Source organism: Salvia hispanica, chromosome 2 (genome assembly GCF_029641045.1).
Source record: "Salvia hispanica isolate PSC_SH4W2 chromosome 2, Shi_PSC_v1, whole genome shotgun sequence".
Classification (NCBI taxonomy): Eukaryota; Viridiplantae; Streptophyta; class Magnoliopsida; order Lamiales; family Lamiaceae; genus Salvia; species Salvia hispanica.
In genome coordinates this window covers 58,541,378-58,558,488 of record NC_142693.1, presented here as the reverse complement: position 1 = coordinate 58,558,488, position 17,111 = coordinate 58,541,378, and the positions used below count along the sequence as shown (strand labels likewise).

The 17,111-nt window shown below is 35.5% G+C and overlaps 1 protein-coding gene and 2 long non-coding RNA genes across 4 annotated transcripts; 2 read left to right on the top strand and 1 right to left on the bottom strand.

Annotated features, from left to right (window-relative positions):
* Positions 1-222: 222 nt before the first annotated feature.
* On the top strand, positions 223-3,371 carry LOC148932776 (uncharacterized). The gene is made up of 4 exons (XR_016134979.1): positions 223-469; positions 1,314-1,586; positions 1,661-1,780; positions 2,796-3,371. It is a non-coding gene; the product is annotated as an uncharacterized LOC148932776 (long non-coding RNA).
* Positions 3,372-4,381: 1,010 nt separating this feature from the next.
* Positions 4,382-6,358, top strand: LOC148932775 (uncharacterized). The gene is made up of 2 exons (XR_016135111.1): positions 4,382-4,630; positions 5,189-6,358. It is a non-coding gene; the product is annotated as an uncharacterized LOC148932775 (long non-coding RNA).
* A 4,546-nt stretch (positions 6,359-10,904) lies between these two features.
* Positions 10,905-15,357, bottom strand: LOC148932774 (ABC transporter G family member 15-like). Of its 2 annotated transcripts, none has more exons than XM_089065767.1 (9): positions 14,718-15,357; positions 13,974-14,053; positions 13,408-13,869; positions 12,943-13,065; positions 12,752-12,883; positions 12,370-12,654; positions 12,024-12,296; positions 11,840-11,947; positions 10,905-11,388 (listed from the first exon to the last, which is right to left on the bottom strand). In XM_089065767.1, exons 1-9 carry the CDS (start codon positions 14,950-14,952, stop codon positions 11,032-11,034), a joined length of 2,055 nt encoding a protein of 684 aa, XP_088921893.1. In that variant the 5' UTR covers positions 14,953-15,357; the 3' UTR covers positions 10,905-11,031. The 2 variants fall into 2 exon arrangements, with proteins under 2 accessions (XP_088921893.1, XP_088921894.1); XM_089065768.1 differs by having other exon boundaries at positions 13,974-14,049; positions 14,718-14,840.
* Positions 15,358-17,111: the final 1,754 nt, after the last annotated feature.

Genomic DNA, 17,111 nt, shown 5'->3' with positions numbered 1-17,111 from the left:
AGGGCGGTATTTCGATATTTTTATCCAGCCCTAAGTGTATGAATAACGAAAAACTCAAATGTATCAAAAGATCTGTAAAATTAGGATTTAATTAAATAAATAAAATAAAAACTTATCAAACAAAAGATAAAAGAACATGGGCTTCAAGATGTGTTTTGGGCTTAGAAAATTATTGAAGTTGGAAAAATCATAGTGAGCCCTACTACTCATACCCTCTCTTCCGCCGCCAAATATGTTGTCTACTTTACCATCGAAGAATTCTTTGAACTTCTCATTCCCAACCTTTCTCAAGTTGAGAGACACTCAACCATCTCAAGAAGAGGAAGTAAGCCAACCTATTTTATCAAGAATTCATTTTGGTGGAATGATGGTTGGATTATCTGATCAATTTGATAATCGAAGAGATAATCTTCTCGAGCAATTGCACTTGTCGGAATGGGCGGTATTGGAAAACCTACGAACCCCAAAGGTAACAATTTTAAATCAACTTCATTACTACACCTAATACCTATTTGATTACTCCTAATAAACTGATACCTCGGATTGAATTATTGAAATTTTTCGTTTACTGATGCCCTCTTATATGAGATTGAGTAATTAGACTAAATGCATAAATAAGAAATAAGGAATGTGTGTATCTGTGATTCAGTTTAAGTGTTTTATTCAACAACAATTCTACCGTCTGATTTATGTGTTAGCAGATTTATATCTAATTTTGGTCCTAGATTTATGTATTCATATATAACTGATCACTATATGAATTCTTGTATTCATATAATTTTGGTCCTAGATTTTGATTCTATGTTCCAAAATTCTTGTCTCTTGTTTTTGATTCTATGTTCTAAAATGTATGTCTTGTATTTTGGAGAATTTTTTGTGAGAGGGCATCGAAATTTGAGGGGATTAACATACTTGAATTTGATTGGTAATTTCTCTGCAAAACTGTGAATATATAATAGAAGAATGAGAATAAGAAATAAAATATCCGTCTACGATTATGTGTCCCACTTTGACATTTGTGTAGTTGAATGTGACATTGAGTTACATTATGTTAACATGTTAACTTCATATTATGACGATGATGTTTAGTTAAATAAACAATCAATTTTTCTCACTCAAAAGTTAAACCTATCAGACACGAACACACAAAGTGAACTTAATAACGAAGACGTTAAAACATATTGGTTGGAATTTCAGCTAAATGTATAAACCATTAGCATAAAGAATGGTCAAGGTTTTACTTATATTCTGATTGAATTCCAGAATGGTCAAGGTTCTAACTTTTTTTTTTTTTTTTTTTTAAAATTTTACAGAACTATGCTAACACTAGCAATATAATCAAGACCTCGTTAAATTTGCTTTTGATAAAAGATGCAGAAACAAATACAGTGATCATATAAACAAACTGAAAAATAGGAAAAAAAAACCACCTTATTTCACTGAAGCTTTATGGGAGGCTTACTCTAAAGCATGGAAGGATCCTAAGCATCTCAAGTTGCCAAGAAATGCTCAGAAAACCGCAAACAAGGGTATGATAAGGCCCCGCCCACACATGCTAATGATTTGAAGTCACTGTAGAAAGAATGGTAAATATTGCATTTTCTAGTTGAACTTGTTTACAATTTGTAATTATTGTTAACTTTTTTAATATTGTTTGCAGACCAAAGAGAACAACGGGAAGTGTCTTGAATTTATAGAAGTCTATAAAAGAACTCACACGCTAAAAGGCAAAGATTCAGTATAAGGGGTGTTGTGTTTGCAGTGCGCCATAGAAACAATGGTAATTTCATATTCATATTAATTTGCATACTAATTTATTTGTCTACAATTATTTTTTGAGTGACAACTGCTGGAATATTTACTAATATCTAATATCAAAGAAGATATGAAGCATTTCTTGATCTTGCATTTGCAATTTTAAATGAAGAAAATGGAATTTGCCTTGCATCTGTGCTATGCTTCTATGGTTGATTCTATGCAATTTTTGAAAAACCAAGGCAGTTGTGAAGGGGGTTTACCATCTGTTGATATCGTATTTGCTCAATCAACTTTGGTATTGGTTGTGATTCTTGACATATGCGAATATGCACATACTTGATTTGTTGATGATTTTGCATTTGGTTGTACCATAGCATCTACTCGTGAGATTGTAAGAGGCTGTCCCAAAATTTATAATATATTAACTGATTTGAGAACAAGAATATGCCTTTTGGAATTCAGCTAGAATATTTAGACTTGTATGATTGTTGGTAAGGTTATGATGCTATAGTCTAATGCTATTGCTTGGAATATGTTGAAGTTAAGTAAAGTCTGAACTTAAATGTGTTTTTTTATATGGATCAAAGGATATTTTCAATGTGCATGGAATATGTTGAAGTTAAGTAAAGTCAAAACTTAAATATGTTTGTTTATATAGATCAAAGGATATTTTCAATGTGGATTGGAAAAGCATATTTATTTCTGGACCTTGTAATTGCTTGTTCAGTTTGAGTCCCTCTAGTTAGAAACTTATGGTGATGCCTTTTTGATCAAATTCATAGATGATACTTCACTAAGTTTCCGACTTATATAGACGGGACGACTCCCAACATGAATACACATTCCTAGCATACTGGTGATAGTATATCTTATGGTGAAGAATGGTGTTCTTGTAGGGTGGGAGTGTGAACATACTGTAATCTTATTTTTCCTTCATATTTAATAGAACTTGATGGACAGAATTAGATTTACTTTCTAAATTGATTTGTTTGCTATTTTAGAATACTTAATTGCTCTATGTCTTTGCTTGTTTAAAGGAGAAAGTTAGTGCAAGGGCAAATGAATTACGGGCCAATGATATAGTAGATCCATATTATGATGCCATTTATTTTGAGTTGTTTGGGAAGCTAAACAATTATGGAGCCGGACAAGCAACAAGCATCTATTTCCTTAATGCTAGCAGTTCGTCCACTGGTGGCTCATTTGGAGTTAGCGCGTAAGAGGTACAGCGACGACAAGTACAAGCAATGCGAGAGCAAGACACTATCGAGGTGCGCAAGGACTTGGAGAAGAAACATGAGGCGTTGGTCGCTGAGATGGAAAGGCAAAATGTGGCGAAACATGCCTAGTTAGTTAGACAAAAAGAGAAGTTGCGTTCGGATTTTGAGAGAAAGAATGGGAGGTGTTAAACAAATGATGTACCTTAGTGAACAAGTTAACCAAATGAGAAGTTAAAAATAGGTTTAGTCTTATAGAGTTGTATCAATGTTGAATCCTTCTTAAAGACCAAACTAGAGACCAAATTTGGGCCATCAATTTTTCTTAATCTTGTAGTTAGGATCAATTTATAATTAATTTAATATTTTATTCAATAAATACTTCTTTTTTTAAAATTTTAATTTTTTATATATTTTTTTATTTTTTTTATTCAATAAAAACTTGCTGGAGAAAATAATGAACTATATTCACTACATAATGAACTAAACGTATGTTATAAAGTAATTTTTTGCATTCATTACATTTCGAATTTAGTTCAACTGAAATAAAATTATGTCATAACACATTATAAATTAATAAACTAATATAATGGAGTAATCACATGACTGAATTAAGTTATAAACTAACAGAATGAAATATTAAACTAAAGGAATGAAGTAATAGAATGACTGAATGAAGTAATAAGTTCATTACTACTACTTGACGTTTAACTCAGTTAACATTGCATTTCAATAAAATGTCATATTTACTTTATTACTAACGTTCATTTGTTTCATTTTTTTTATTGAATATAGTTCATTACTACCGCTTAACGTTTAACACTAAATTTTGTTGTATCATTAATGTATTTCAATAACATGTCAAAATTACTTCATAATATACCTAATTTAGTTCATTATTTAGTGAATATAGTTCATTATTTACTCCAGCAAGTATTTATTGAATAAAAAAAATTTAAAAAATAATTAAATTTTTTTTAAAAAAATAATTTTTTTTAAAAAATAAATAAAATAAAAAAGTTTTTATTAAATTAATTGTAAATTAATCATAACCACAAAATTAAGAAAATGAATGACCCTAATTTTGTCTCTAGTTCGGTCTTTCAGAGTGGATTTGTGGATAATGAGACTCTAGTCTTATAAACTAAAAGTGTAAGACAATATTATTACTTTTATGTAATTTCTAAGTTTTTGTTATTTTTTATTTCATTTCATTATGTTTTATTTAATATATTATCCAGAAAATAATTTGTAAAAAAATAATATTAGAATTTATAATAAAATACTGATTGCTAGCACAAAAGTGCAAGCAAACGAGTCGAAATTCCAAGTGCAGGTCCGCAAATTTGCTAGCACAATGGAGGAACTCACAAAATTGCGAGCCCTAGGTATAAAATCAGGTACCAGCTTCTCGCCCATTCTCACCCGGCGTCCCCCCCCCCCCCCCCCCGCCCTCTGCCCTTCTTCGAGTTTTAACTTTTAACACAAAACACACACAAATTCACACTAATCTCCCACACCCTTTCACTCCACTCTTCCACCAATTTCACCACATTTAAGAACTTTGTCCGATTAATTTGAGAAAATTTGGGGTTTTTCAACCTTGCTCACAAAGGGAAGAAGAAACTAAATTTTTGTCACTCTAAGCACCAAAGGTACGGTCTTTCCCTTATATTCTTGAATTTTTTGGGGGCTTTTGTTGAATGTTAAGTATGAGGATCATGTGGTATGCTATAAAGCTAGGGTTGGAAGTTTTGCATAAGTTTTGCTATAGTGGAGCTCGAAATTGATAGAAATTTTTGTGTCCAAATTGTTGTGGCTTCCATGTGTAGAGTAGGCTATGTGTGATTATGCTTTTGGTCTATGTGTGAATTTGGGTGATGGTTATGTTGTTTTGGCATAGGGATTGAGTCTATCTCCCTCGTTAGGGAGACTTATGTGGATAATGTGTTGAGTATGATGTGCAATGGGGGTTACACACTAGTAAGGATTGAGTCTATCTCCTCGCCATTGTGTGTGATGAAGTTGATTGTAGGAATCGAACCTATCTTCCTAACTGTTTTTGCTTTACTTGCATGTTTATATGGTATGCATGAATTGAAATGAATGGTTTATGCAAGTATTCGGTGTTAGCTAAAGTTTGGGGGAGTTCGAGAGCTTTATTGATTAATATGTTGTGGAGAACGAACTTGTACTAATATTCGTCATTCTAGGTGCAAATTGACATGGCCCCACACATTCTCAAAGCTCAAAATGTCGGTGTCACCCTACGAAAAGGGAGTCAAAGAAGTGGGATGTCTTAGCCGCACTGGATAGCTTACCTTCACGGTATCCCAATGGGGCACGCTCAATGGCCTCGGTATCAAATAGTTGTGGACTTCCTCGCGGAAGAAGGTCACCTCACATACCTCTTCACACAGAAGTTCACGTCCTATAAGGCCCTCACTGTAGAGTTCATCACCACTCCATATGGAGACCTCGGGTAAGAAAATAGAGTCGATGTCTTCCGGCTCTTGAATGAAGAACACACCCTCACAGTAGTAGAGTTCAATGATCTTTTCAAGTTGATGGGAGAAGGTAAAGAAGAATATACTGATGACCCTACACCTGCAGACTATGACCGAGACGATTTCTAGAAAAAGATCACACTACAAAGCAGCAATGAGGTGAGTTCTAGCACCGGCCAGACATTCAATCCATTTAGGGCCAAGATCAACTCTATCAGAAACCCAGTCTTGAGATACATGATGAAGGCCTTGGTGTATTTCCCCTTTGGCCACACTGAAGTAGGAAGTATTTCAGCAGAAATGTTATTCATATTGTGGGGGATGCTAAGCAGGAGGGTCAGCACAGGCCATTTTATGATAAAACACTTGGAGGCAAAGAAAAAGAATGTCAAACTTTGTTGTGGGGGAGAAGTAGCTGCATTGGCCTACAAGTTTGGGATCAGTTTTGACGAACGGACAACAAATCATGTGATGTGATCCTCGTTTCGATCACAAAGCTACGCACGAGAAAAGGAAACATAGCTTGGTCAGAAGTCTTGAGTTGGATGAAACTAGTGGAAGAAGTAAGGATTTCATATTATTTAGGAGCTAATAAGTTTAGTTAAAAATATGGAGATTTTTATGTATCTCAATTATAGGATTTAATATTTAATTATGTAGTCAATATTAGTGTTAATATTTACGTGAGTTAAGTATTAGCTATAATTTAGTTAGATTTGAATTTATCATTAAAAACATATTAGGTTTATAGTTATGATATGAGATTATCACTAGGAGATTTAATATATTTGCAAAGCCTATATAAGGGCTCCTACGTTCATAATGTAAAAAGGATGAGTTTTTTATGATGAATAATATTTTGTGATTTAGAGTCTTTGATTCTTCTTCTTCGTCTTGAATTTTCTTGTATCAAAGTGCTCGTTTATTCAAGGCATTTATTGACTTATCAATCGAACGTTCATATTCGATTGTGGCGTCATTCATTCCACTCCCACCACCATCTTCACGTCGAGTTCACATCCACCATATTGTAATTATTTCCCAAGTATCCATCTTAAACTGGAGGAATGTCATGACAGATTCATTATTTTCGATTTATTATAAGTATAGCGAGCCGTGGCGAAGGCGAGAGGCTAATTCGTTCAGAGAGGTGTCGCGAGAGCGCCGTGAGCCAACGAGGCTCACATCATCATGGCTCCACGGTATTGGACTGGGACGCACTCAAGAAGGCAAACATGATCATGGTTGATGGCCAGGGTGAGGGATACTTCAAGTTGGATGCAAAGCCATTCATCAGGTTCCCCGACCCACAGTTCTTTGCGGTTGGAGGATGGGTTAACAAGATAACTGGAAAATGAACAACCAAGTTCATAAGGACAAAATCGAGAGTGACCCTACTCAAGGGGAAGGACCTTCAGATGCTACGCCGGTGTATGTAGACCCGAGTTATATACCGCAGCCCCATATCCCCGAGGAGCCTTTGCAGATCCAAAATGCTCAGGCGTACATGGATGAAGATGATGATGAAGTCGCCTCTGAGTATGAAGTAGGCCAGGGCAGTCGGGCCAAGAGCCAACCCCGGGGGAGACCAACCAGAGACAACTACTTGGCAGAAATAGCTGCAGGGGTCAGAGAGCACTTCAAGTAGGCCAAGCACAGCAGGATGCCCGTTGGACCCAGGTGCAGCAATGGAATGCAGATGCCGTGGTGTGGAGGGCCCAGTGTGACTCCCGACTCCCGGTTAGACCACTTTGGGGAACGGATCCAGCACTTGCAAACTCAGATCGACGCTAGTGATGCAGAGCATCAGGCCTTCTACCGGGCCTATTAAACGAGGTTCCCACCGCCCTCGTACTAGAGGTATCTCAGCCATCCAATCCTCTTCAAACTTATTCTATCCTCTACCTTCAATAAGTTTGGGAGGGGGGGGGGGGGGTGGTTCTGACGTGGATCGGTTGCATCTTTCTCCACTTGATCGGTTCTGACGTAGAGTACGTATACATTGTAGCTTGTTTTGAGTACCTCAATTGAGATATTAAGTTGGTTACTAGAGACACAGTGGATGTTGATATCTTAAAAATGTAGAGTTTGGCTTCATATTGTTGGAGTTTGGTCATTTCATTGATGAAGATTGGGTCTTACGAAAGTTGTGTTGAACTTCTCTTTATGCAATCTTCGCATACTGGCGTAGCATTGTCTAACAAGTTAGTTTGTACCAAAGATTGAGAATTATTGGTCACATTTCAGTATGATCTTGACTATCGCGTAGTCTTTGATCCACACAACAAGCTTCAATTTGTGGACTTCTTTTAAAAAGCTATATGACCCCAACTCTCGTTAGTTTTTGTTAGTGAAAGATTGTTCAGTCTTGATTGAAGATTATTGCAAGTGTTACAATGACAAATTTGATCTTGATAAAAGTAGGGATTTCACTTCAAGTGGTTTAAATTGTGACTAATAACTCATAAGTCACAAGTGTAGATTCAATGGCAGTGGTGGAGGTAAGTTACTAACTTGTGTTATATTTTATCGTCAATTTTGTTTGCGTTTATTAATTTTTCATTTTTAGTTGCATCTTAACTGCAGGAGTTTAATTTATTAGATGTTGAGTGGATTGAGCCAATAAAAATCACAATTGGAGTTGTATATGGAAGAAAAAAGATAGGAGGTCAAATCCAATCTTCATATACTTAAATATTAGTAGGAAGGATCACAATTGAAGTACCCACATTGCTTACATGCAGTGGCGGATCCGCGCGCGGGGGGTGGGGGGCAGGAGGGGGACCCATTCCGAGTCTCCTATGCCGCCCCAAGAAGAAGTATTTCACCCCTGACAATTGCTGGACCTGGACGCCGCCCCGAGAAGAGGAGTTCACGCCCCGGCAGATGCAGACGTCTCCCAACGAGAAGAAGGTTGAAGAAGTTCACTAGTGTTGGGTTAATTTGTTGAAAGCCTATACTATTTAATAGTATTAATTTTAAGCCCAAGTAATAATAAATCAAAACAAGCCCAACTGCCCCAATATATAATGTATTTAATTAAATAGTGCTAATTAAATTCTCACCTCTAACACTATATCTGCTGCCAACCGAAATCTGCAAATCGGAGAGTTGAATCTAACAAGTTCGTTTCTAAGCTTAGTTCTTGTTTTTCCTTTTGCTTAATTTGTTAATAAAATAATTTTAATGGAATTGGGAATTTTGATTTTTGTTAAATAAAGTATTCCCTCCGTCCCAAGGAAGATGACCCATTTCTCTCATTTCTTGGGCGGCACGAGATTTTATGCAAATTTATTTTGTGTGTTGAGAGGAGAGAGTAAAGTAAGAGAGAAAGAATAAAGTAGAGATAAAGGTGTTTCCATTTTAAGCAATGAATCATCTTAGTTGAGACAAACTAAAAAGGAAAGTGAGTCATCTTCAATAGGACATATGGAGTAGTAATTTCGGGGGAAATGGGAGTTTGGATTTGGGAATTCTCGGACTGAATTTTTAATCCTGTAGTGGCGATTGTGTTGGTAATTGTAACGTCTGTTGTATCCAAGTCCCAAGATTTGTCATTTTATAGCATGAAGCATCGATAATTTGAGGATTAAATTAAACTAGCTTATTTATTCCTTTTCAATATTGGCAATTGATTCGCACTGTATATGATCCCTGATTTGGGGGATTAAAATACTGCAGCTAGTTTAGTTTAATCATTGTTATTTGTTTAGTTATTAATTTTGTGTGGTACATTTTGTTTGATTAGGAAAATCAGCAAATGAAAATATATTTTGCAAAAAGGCCTAAAGTTTTAGTTGGTGCTTAGGGTCAGAAGATTCAGATCAATACCAAATAATTGATGAAGCTGAAATTGAAGCTGATCTTAGTAAACAAAATTCAATTGCAAGTTATAATGTGAATATTCGTGGTCGAATTCGTAGAAAATATGTAGTACTCTTGTTAACCAAAAGCTCTCAATTTTCAAAAAACATAAAATTTTTCCATTAGTTTATCACTTGATTGAATTGGTATTACTTTTACATGTGGCAACTGCATCTGTTGAAAGAAAGAGTATTTTCTGTCATGAAACTTGTCAAGACTGATCTACGGAATAGGATGGGAGATGACTGGTTGAACGACAGTTTGGTGGTATATAACGAAGGGTCATTCTTTGCCATTCCTTCTAATGAAAGAATCTTGAAGCGTTTTCAAGATATGGATATCCGGAGAAATCAGTTGTCGCGATTAACGGATGCAAGTGCTACTTGAATTGTAATATGTTATTTTTATTATTATAAAATATATATTGAATTTAATGATATTTAAAATTTAATATTTTATTATTTTATTATTTTATTCTCGCCCCTTCGGTTTTCAGATCCTGGCTCCGCCACTGCTTACATGGCTCGTGAAATTTTGAGCATTCCCGTAAATACAGTTGCTTCAAAAACGAAAGCCACTGGATCGGTGGCATTGGATGGACAAGTGTCGGAAAGACCACTCTTGCTATACAATTAGTCAAAAGGTGGCATTGGATGGACCAATATCGGAAAGACCCCTCTTGCTATGTAACTAGTTGAAAGGAAGACTGAAGCACATGAAATGGTTCGTTGTGCTGTATGGTGTAAGGACATACAACAAAAGCGTTATTAAAGCATCATTATATAAGATAGACCATTCGTACTCAATTGTCTTTATGTACAATGTAGTAGAAATATTGGTTATCAGTGTCAGTGTTTTAGTAGTTAATTAATAATTATTGTATGTTAGTGTTTTATGAGTTACTACTAAATACTACACAAACGTTCCCATCAAAATATGTATTTTCCAAGACTTGGGATATACATGGATTACTTAACTTAAATTCAATGTAGTTGGTTTTTAAATTAAATGGTGAAAGAAATGTTTCCTATAATTGTTATTGTCATTGAACATTCTTCTTTTCCAAACTGAATTAGCAGCTATATACTCTCACCATGGCTAGAAGGTTTGTAGTAGCTTAATTTGCAATATCAAATGTTAATTTATTGCTCCCTTGACTCGCGCATTTTATTTTGTTATATTATTTTATGAACAAACTAAATCAATACATGCCATAGTTAGATTTGTGTGAGACTCAAAATGTTACTACACACAAATAGACTCTATGTATCCTCTAACACTCCCTACATACACTCCTATAATGTATGAAAAAAAATAAAATAATATAAATTAAAAATGTAGATTTTTGATATGTAGAGAAATGTTTCAAAATAATGTAAGACAATCCAAAATAGAATATGACTTAAGTAATGTAGGACGAAATATATCTGTCATAACTGTTTATTATGTGGTTGGTGATTCGATTTATCAGTCAACTTCCAACTAAATTGCAATTCATCGTTAACTAAGAAAAACAACCGTTTTTGTTCTTATTCATAATCAACAAGCACATAAATCATATCATCAAATTTATAGTGTTACATTTTTATTGCCTTCATCAACATAACACATAAAACATACAACTTGGATTCTGTAAAAATCATAGAGCTATGGCTAAAAAATGTGGTTGTATATATAACATGTAGCTACTGTGGGAGGGGAGAATTAAGGCCTTCTTGGGAAGACAATGGAAGATTTTGCCTTTTAGAGCCACGAGATATTGTTCTGAGCAGCGTGGATGGTCGTTTCTTCAGATGATATGCGATTCTCCTCGCGTAGAGTGAATGTAGATACGGCCCTGCTCTCTCTTTAAGCTTGAGAATCGCAAAGAAGAGGAATCTGTAAACTACGATCAGAGCATACACTGCGCATAGATCCCACCACTTGGAATGATCTAATGACAAACCGAACATCTTCGTCAAGGCATATTCGCCGGTCAGTTTTGGATCACCAGGGAATAAAGGGTCGAACACGAGCCCCAACATGTCGTTCTTGTATCCTCCCTGCAAAATAATAAGGTAGATTGAAAATTTGATTACGGGTGAGTCAAATGAATCTGATCACCAAAAAAAAAAAAAAAAAAACTAAAACCGTAGGGGTTGCAGGTGTTTAGTCGTTTACTATTTCGGATTGATAATAGCCATTTAATTCACGAATTTTGATAAATCATGTAAAGATAGAAAACAAAACGTTAAAGCATGAAGTTTTAGTTTTTTTGCAATTGTCTCGTCTGTGTACAAAAAACATATTTTTGATAATGGTAAAAACGACTTCATTTCATAAAAATAAATATTTTTCCTTATATTTTTTTTTAATAAAGCAACGTCTTTTTAAGCATCCCAAAAACAACTTTTGATTTAATATATTTGATCAAAATTAGTGATTTAAATTATAACTGGGATCAATACTAATACTCCCTCTTCCCGCAAAGTTTGTCACATCCTTGAGAAGTACCTGCAATGACCATGCCCCGTATCCAATGAACGAGATGGGGTAGCGCCAAAAGGGCTTAGGGAGGTCGGGAAGGAGACGGAAAAAGCCGGAGGTCATCATCATAATACCCTACAAACAATCAAGTAATGATAAGGGAATAGATGGATGAAAAGAGAAAGACAATGATTTTTATTTTTTCACTTACAAGAACTCCAGCTCCAGCTATGATCCCCATCAAGAAGTTAGGGACTAGTGAAGCCACAATCATCATCACACTCTCTACCATAGCAATGCATCCAAATAAATTCAGGCAGAAGAAGGCGTAACGCGAAAACTCATACCGATATTTCACCATAAAAAACGTTATGGTCCCGGTAATAGATGAGATTGCAACCAAAAACGGCAACGAAGAAAAGAAGTTTGACAATATGAACACGGCCACGCCATAGTAACCATTTAGCCTCTCGCGATAGAACACCTGTTTGTTAATACACGAACTTTCACTCAATACTAGTTTTACACATAAACTATGCACAATTTTGTGTACATACCTTCATTTCCTCTACAAAGGAAGGAAAACCTCCTATGGACATGAAAGTCATGTAACCGGTGACGAAGCCAGCACAAGCGCCCCGAGCTAGTATTGCTGTGTAGCTGGTGCCAACGTCGTAGAACAGAGTCCCAACACATAAAGCAACAATGGTGTATATGACTATCCGAGACCAGTAATATCCGATGTCACGAGACATGTTCAAGAACGATCTCTTTGTCAACGTTGTGAGTTGCTTCCACCAACTAGCCTGGCTTCCTTTTATTGCTTCAGTGTCCAGCCCTCGCTGAAATTTGCGAGCTAGTTTTGTGTCAAGGCCATGTTTCACTTAATATTACAAGTATAGTCTGTACTTATCTTCGTTTTTCACGACGAAAACTTACGACATGGGAGATTTCTTGCATCCTCGATCTTGCCATTTGTGCATACTCGGAGTGCTTATAGTTCTCAATGAGAGTTGCTCTTATATCTGCTGTCACCATATTCAACAGAGGATCTGTTTTACTGTCTGTTTCCTGTAAGAAAACAGGTCTCAAACACTTGATATAGAAATTCAGTATTGATGTGTTCTTACACGACATCTTTGTGAGCTATTCAGCGTCGTCGTGACAATGTCAAAGTCCGAGTTAATGCAGCGCAGGAAATGGTCGGATGGATTCCGCCTACTCGGACATGGAAATCCTGATTCTGCGAAAAACTGAAGATCAAATTTAGAAAATTAGATCATAATGTACAAAAGGGGTGCGTTATATTGCTAACTTTCTTAAGTTGCTAACTCTGCCAACTCATCAACGCAGTGTATTATAAATGTCAACATGATAACATTAAAATGTCAATACAAAATTTGTGTTGACATTTTAATATACTGTGTTGACATTCTAAATATTGATGCAACACGTGTATTAAAATGTCAACTAAGTTTATGTTGACACTTTTAATATATTGTGTTGATGAGTTAACAACTTAAGAAAGTTAGCAATGGATCACACCTCGTATAAAAGGACTATTAAGTAGCAACGGAGATAAACACGGGCAATACCTGTATCGCGGTCGTAGCTTTGCCAAAGTAAACCGTTTCGCCTCCAGACAGCAGATAAAGATCATCAAAGAGGGAGAAAACTTCGCTGCTAGGCTGGTGGATGGAGGAGATAATAGTCCTTCCGTCGCGGGCAAGATTCTTGATGGACTGGATGACAAAGAAGGCGGCTGCGCTGTCAAGGCCACTGGTGGGCTCATCAAGGAACATGAGGCGAGGGCGTGTGAGGATCTCGAGAGCAATGCTGACTCTCTTCTTCTCGCCACCACTTATGCCTCTCCTCTGCCAGTTTCCTATCTGGCGATCAGCGCAGTCTTGGAGGCCCATCTCCATGATGGTCCCCTCCACGACTTCTCTGATCGCCTCCTTAGTCATGGAGCTCGGGAGCCTCAGATGGGCCGAGTAGCTTAGCGTCTCTTGCACTGTCAGAGTCCCCAACAACACATCCTCTTGTGTCACATAAGCCTGTTTTTTATCCCATTAAAATCAAAGTTAGGGGTAAAAATATAGATTTTTGGGGTGCTCGAGCTCCCCCAATGCCGGCATTGAGCCGTTCTCGAGTTACATACCACGACACCGTAATCTAGCCTCTGCTTCTTCCCGTTCAGATGAATAATTCCGGTCATGACAATGTTTCTTGACAATCTACCTGTGTAAATGATATGTAAATCTAAAATTAAATTGAACTTATTTTCAAAGTGCATTATAAATAAAAATCAACTAAATTCAAGATCCTAATTTAAAACCACACCAAATTTGAGAACGTAGATTTAATTGAAATTGTACATAGTCCCTACTAAAAATGACTAGCCAACCACTTTTGAAGCCATTAAATCGATTGATTGACTCATTTTCATCCAGTAAGTTCATACAACTAAAATTCATCACTTTTTGATAAAAAGGTTTCTCTTTATTTCATTAAAGTGATTCATCACGTTAATCATCTTCCATCTTTCGTGTCAATTCTTTTCCCAGAAAAAAAATATTATGAACACTAATGTTTCTCATGTTCAACAATCCTCTATCACATAATAATACTCAGAGAATTAAATTGAATTAATATCTTAATCATTTTTTTATACATCATCGTTTCAGTAGTCTATTTGCTAAATAATCGTCGATCAAATAGTCAGCATGTTTCTTTTATGCTGTGATCAAATGATGACTTAATTTAAGCAAAATATAAAAATTACGGTTCATGCATCATCATCATATAGTACTATAAATTATGAAAATTCAATCAATAATGACAATAAATTCTAACAATTAATCCAATTCCGAAATTCATAAAAAAAGAATTAGATGTTGTTGACCTGCCAATGCATCAAGAAGGGTGGACTTGCCGGAGCCAGAAGGACCCATAATAGCCATGATCCGACCCGGTTCGGCATACCCGCTTAGCCCATGAAGCAACTTCCGGGTCGGACCCTGCCCGAAATTCGGCAGCACCACCGTCAGATCCTCCCAAACCAAGTATGCTTGCCCGCCATTCCACGGCATCGCCGTCTCTATGTGGCTGCCGCCGCCGCTGCCTGCCTCTATTTCCATTTGTTTGTATACTAACTAATTTAACGAAAAAACTAACCGCTTTCTCAATTCTCAATGCATAGCATTTCTATCTTAGAACAAAATAAAACACACTCACAAGTGCACATATATATGCATGTGCTACTACATATTAATGCATCTTAAATAGCGGGGGTTTATAATATTAGTTTTATACTAATTAAGTATTGTTTGTTATGATTGATTACTTCAAAATAAGTGTATATAATTTCAATTTCTAATAACAAATGTTAGGTATAATTTGAATTAAATATATATGATTAAACTATTGAAATTAATAGTGGTAAATGATGAGCCTTAAAATTATGGAACAAGTGATTGGAATTAAAATGTATAAAATCTAGGAAGCTAGTATAAGATTGTTTTTGTGTGTAAACTTAGAAGGGAAAGGGGCAGGTGGAGAAATGAATGAATTGGGGACAATCCAAAGTAATTGGTTTGCAGTTGCATTCATGGTTATAGATAGAGCTGCCCAAGGTTTACCGAACCGGCGGTTAAAACCGAAACCGTAACCGGCGGTTACGGTTCTGAACCAAAACCGCGAAAAATATGCCGAACCGAAACCGTGAATTTTAGAACCGTGGTTCGGTTCAGGTTCCAAACTTTTCGAACCGAAACCGCGACCGAACCGCTGGTTCCGGACGGTTCCGAACCGGCGGTTTCACGGTTCCGAACCGCCAACGCAATAATAAATTTAAACATAGTTAATCCTTATATTAAAACTATACTCCATTAAATAAAACATTGCTGAATGATCCGGTTTATGAGTTTTATACTCTTATATAAATAAATTTCATTTTTAGATTTGGTAATATCCGTAGAAACAATAATGTGGGACAAAATTTTGTAGCAAAAATAACTTTATAATACTATTTGGTAAAATTGGATGGTAAAAACATAAGATAAAAGATAATAAAATAAAAATAACTAAATTACAAGATGGAGTCTATGATGTATGGTTTATGGTAATAACTTTATAATACTATGTCTGATTTTTTTAATTAACACATTTTTTTACGTATGGAATCTATGAAGTATGGATAATTATTAATAAATATTTATCCAACATTTTAAAATAAACTTAGAAGAATTGATTACTTTAAATAAAGTATAATAAATTAACATTGGTTAATGTTGTAGTCTTCAAAATTGATTAGTTGAGTCTTCAAAATTGATTGGTTGACGGTGGGCGATGGCTGCACTATTCAAAATTGATTGCATAAAACACCATTTCTTTTATTTTTATTTATTTATTTATTTATTCTTAAATGTTGATTTTAAATTCAAATTGGATCTCATTTCTCTCTATTTTTATCTATATTTAATACTCCTCTCTATCCTTACTTACACTCACCTCATTTTAGTGTTAACAACTCATTTTAAACTATCCATTTCCTTGTTCCAATTTATTTTATAATTTCAAACTATATGGCAAAAAAAAATTAACGGAAAAAACCGTGAAACCGAACCTAAACCGCTATGAACCGTCCAAAAACCGGCGGTTCCGAACCGAAACCGAAACCGCCGGTTTTCGAACCGAAACCAAAATCGTGAAACAGCCTCACGGTTCGGTTCCGGTTCCATATTTCCCAAAACCGGAACCGGCGGTTCCGAACCGAAACCGCCGGTTCATGAACCGTGGGCAGGTCTAGTTATAGATTATAGTAATTGACATTCATGGTTACAATTGCCTAATTTAAATCCGTCACAGCTGCACCTGTTAACTAAAGTTACTCACGAGAGCTGGTAATTTGTTTGTTTTATATTCAATATAATTTTCATATATTAAATTCGCGCTTAAATTCCAAATATGGTTAGGATGTTGGATAATTATTAATAATATAGTACTCCACAATAGTCCATTATTAGTCCCCGACAATCCAACTCTCAAGTTAATAATAACAACTTAATAATTAATAATAACAACATCAATATAATAATAATAATAATAATAATAATAATAATAATAATAATAATAATAATAATGATGATGATGATGATGATGATGATGATGATGATGATGATGATGATGATGATGATGATGATGATGATGATGATGATGATGATGATAATAATAATAATAATTCTTCTTAATTAGTATTGATCACTATTGAAGGCATTTTCACTTTAGATCTCACGTT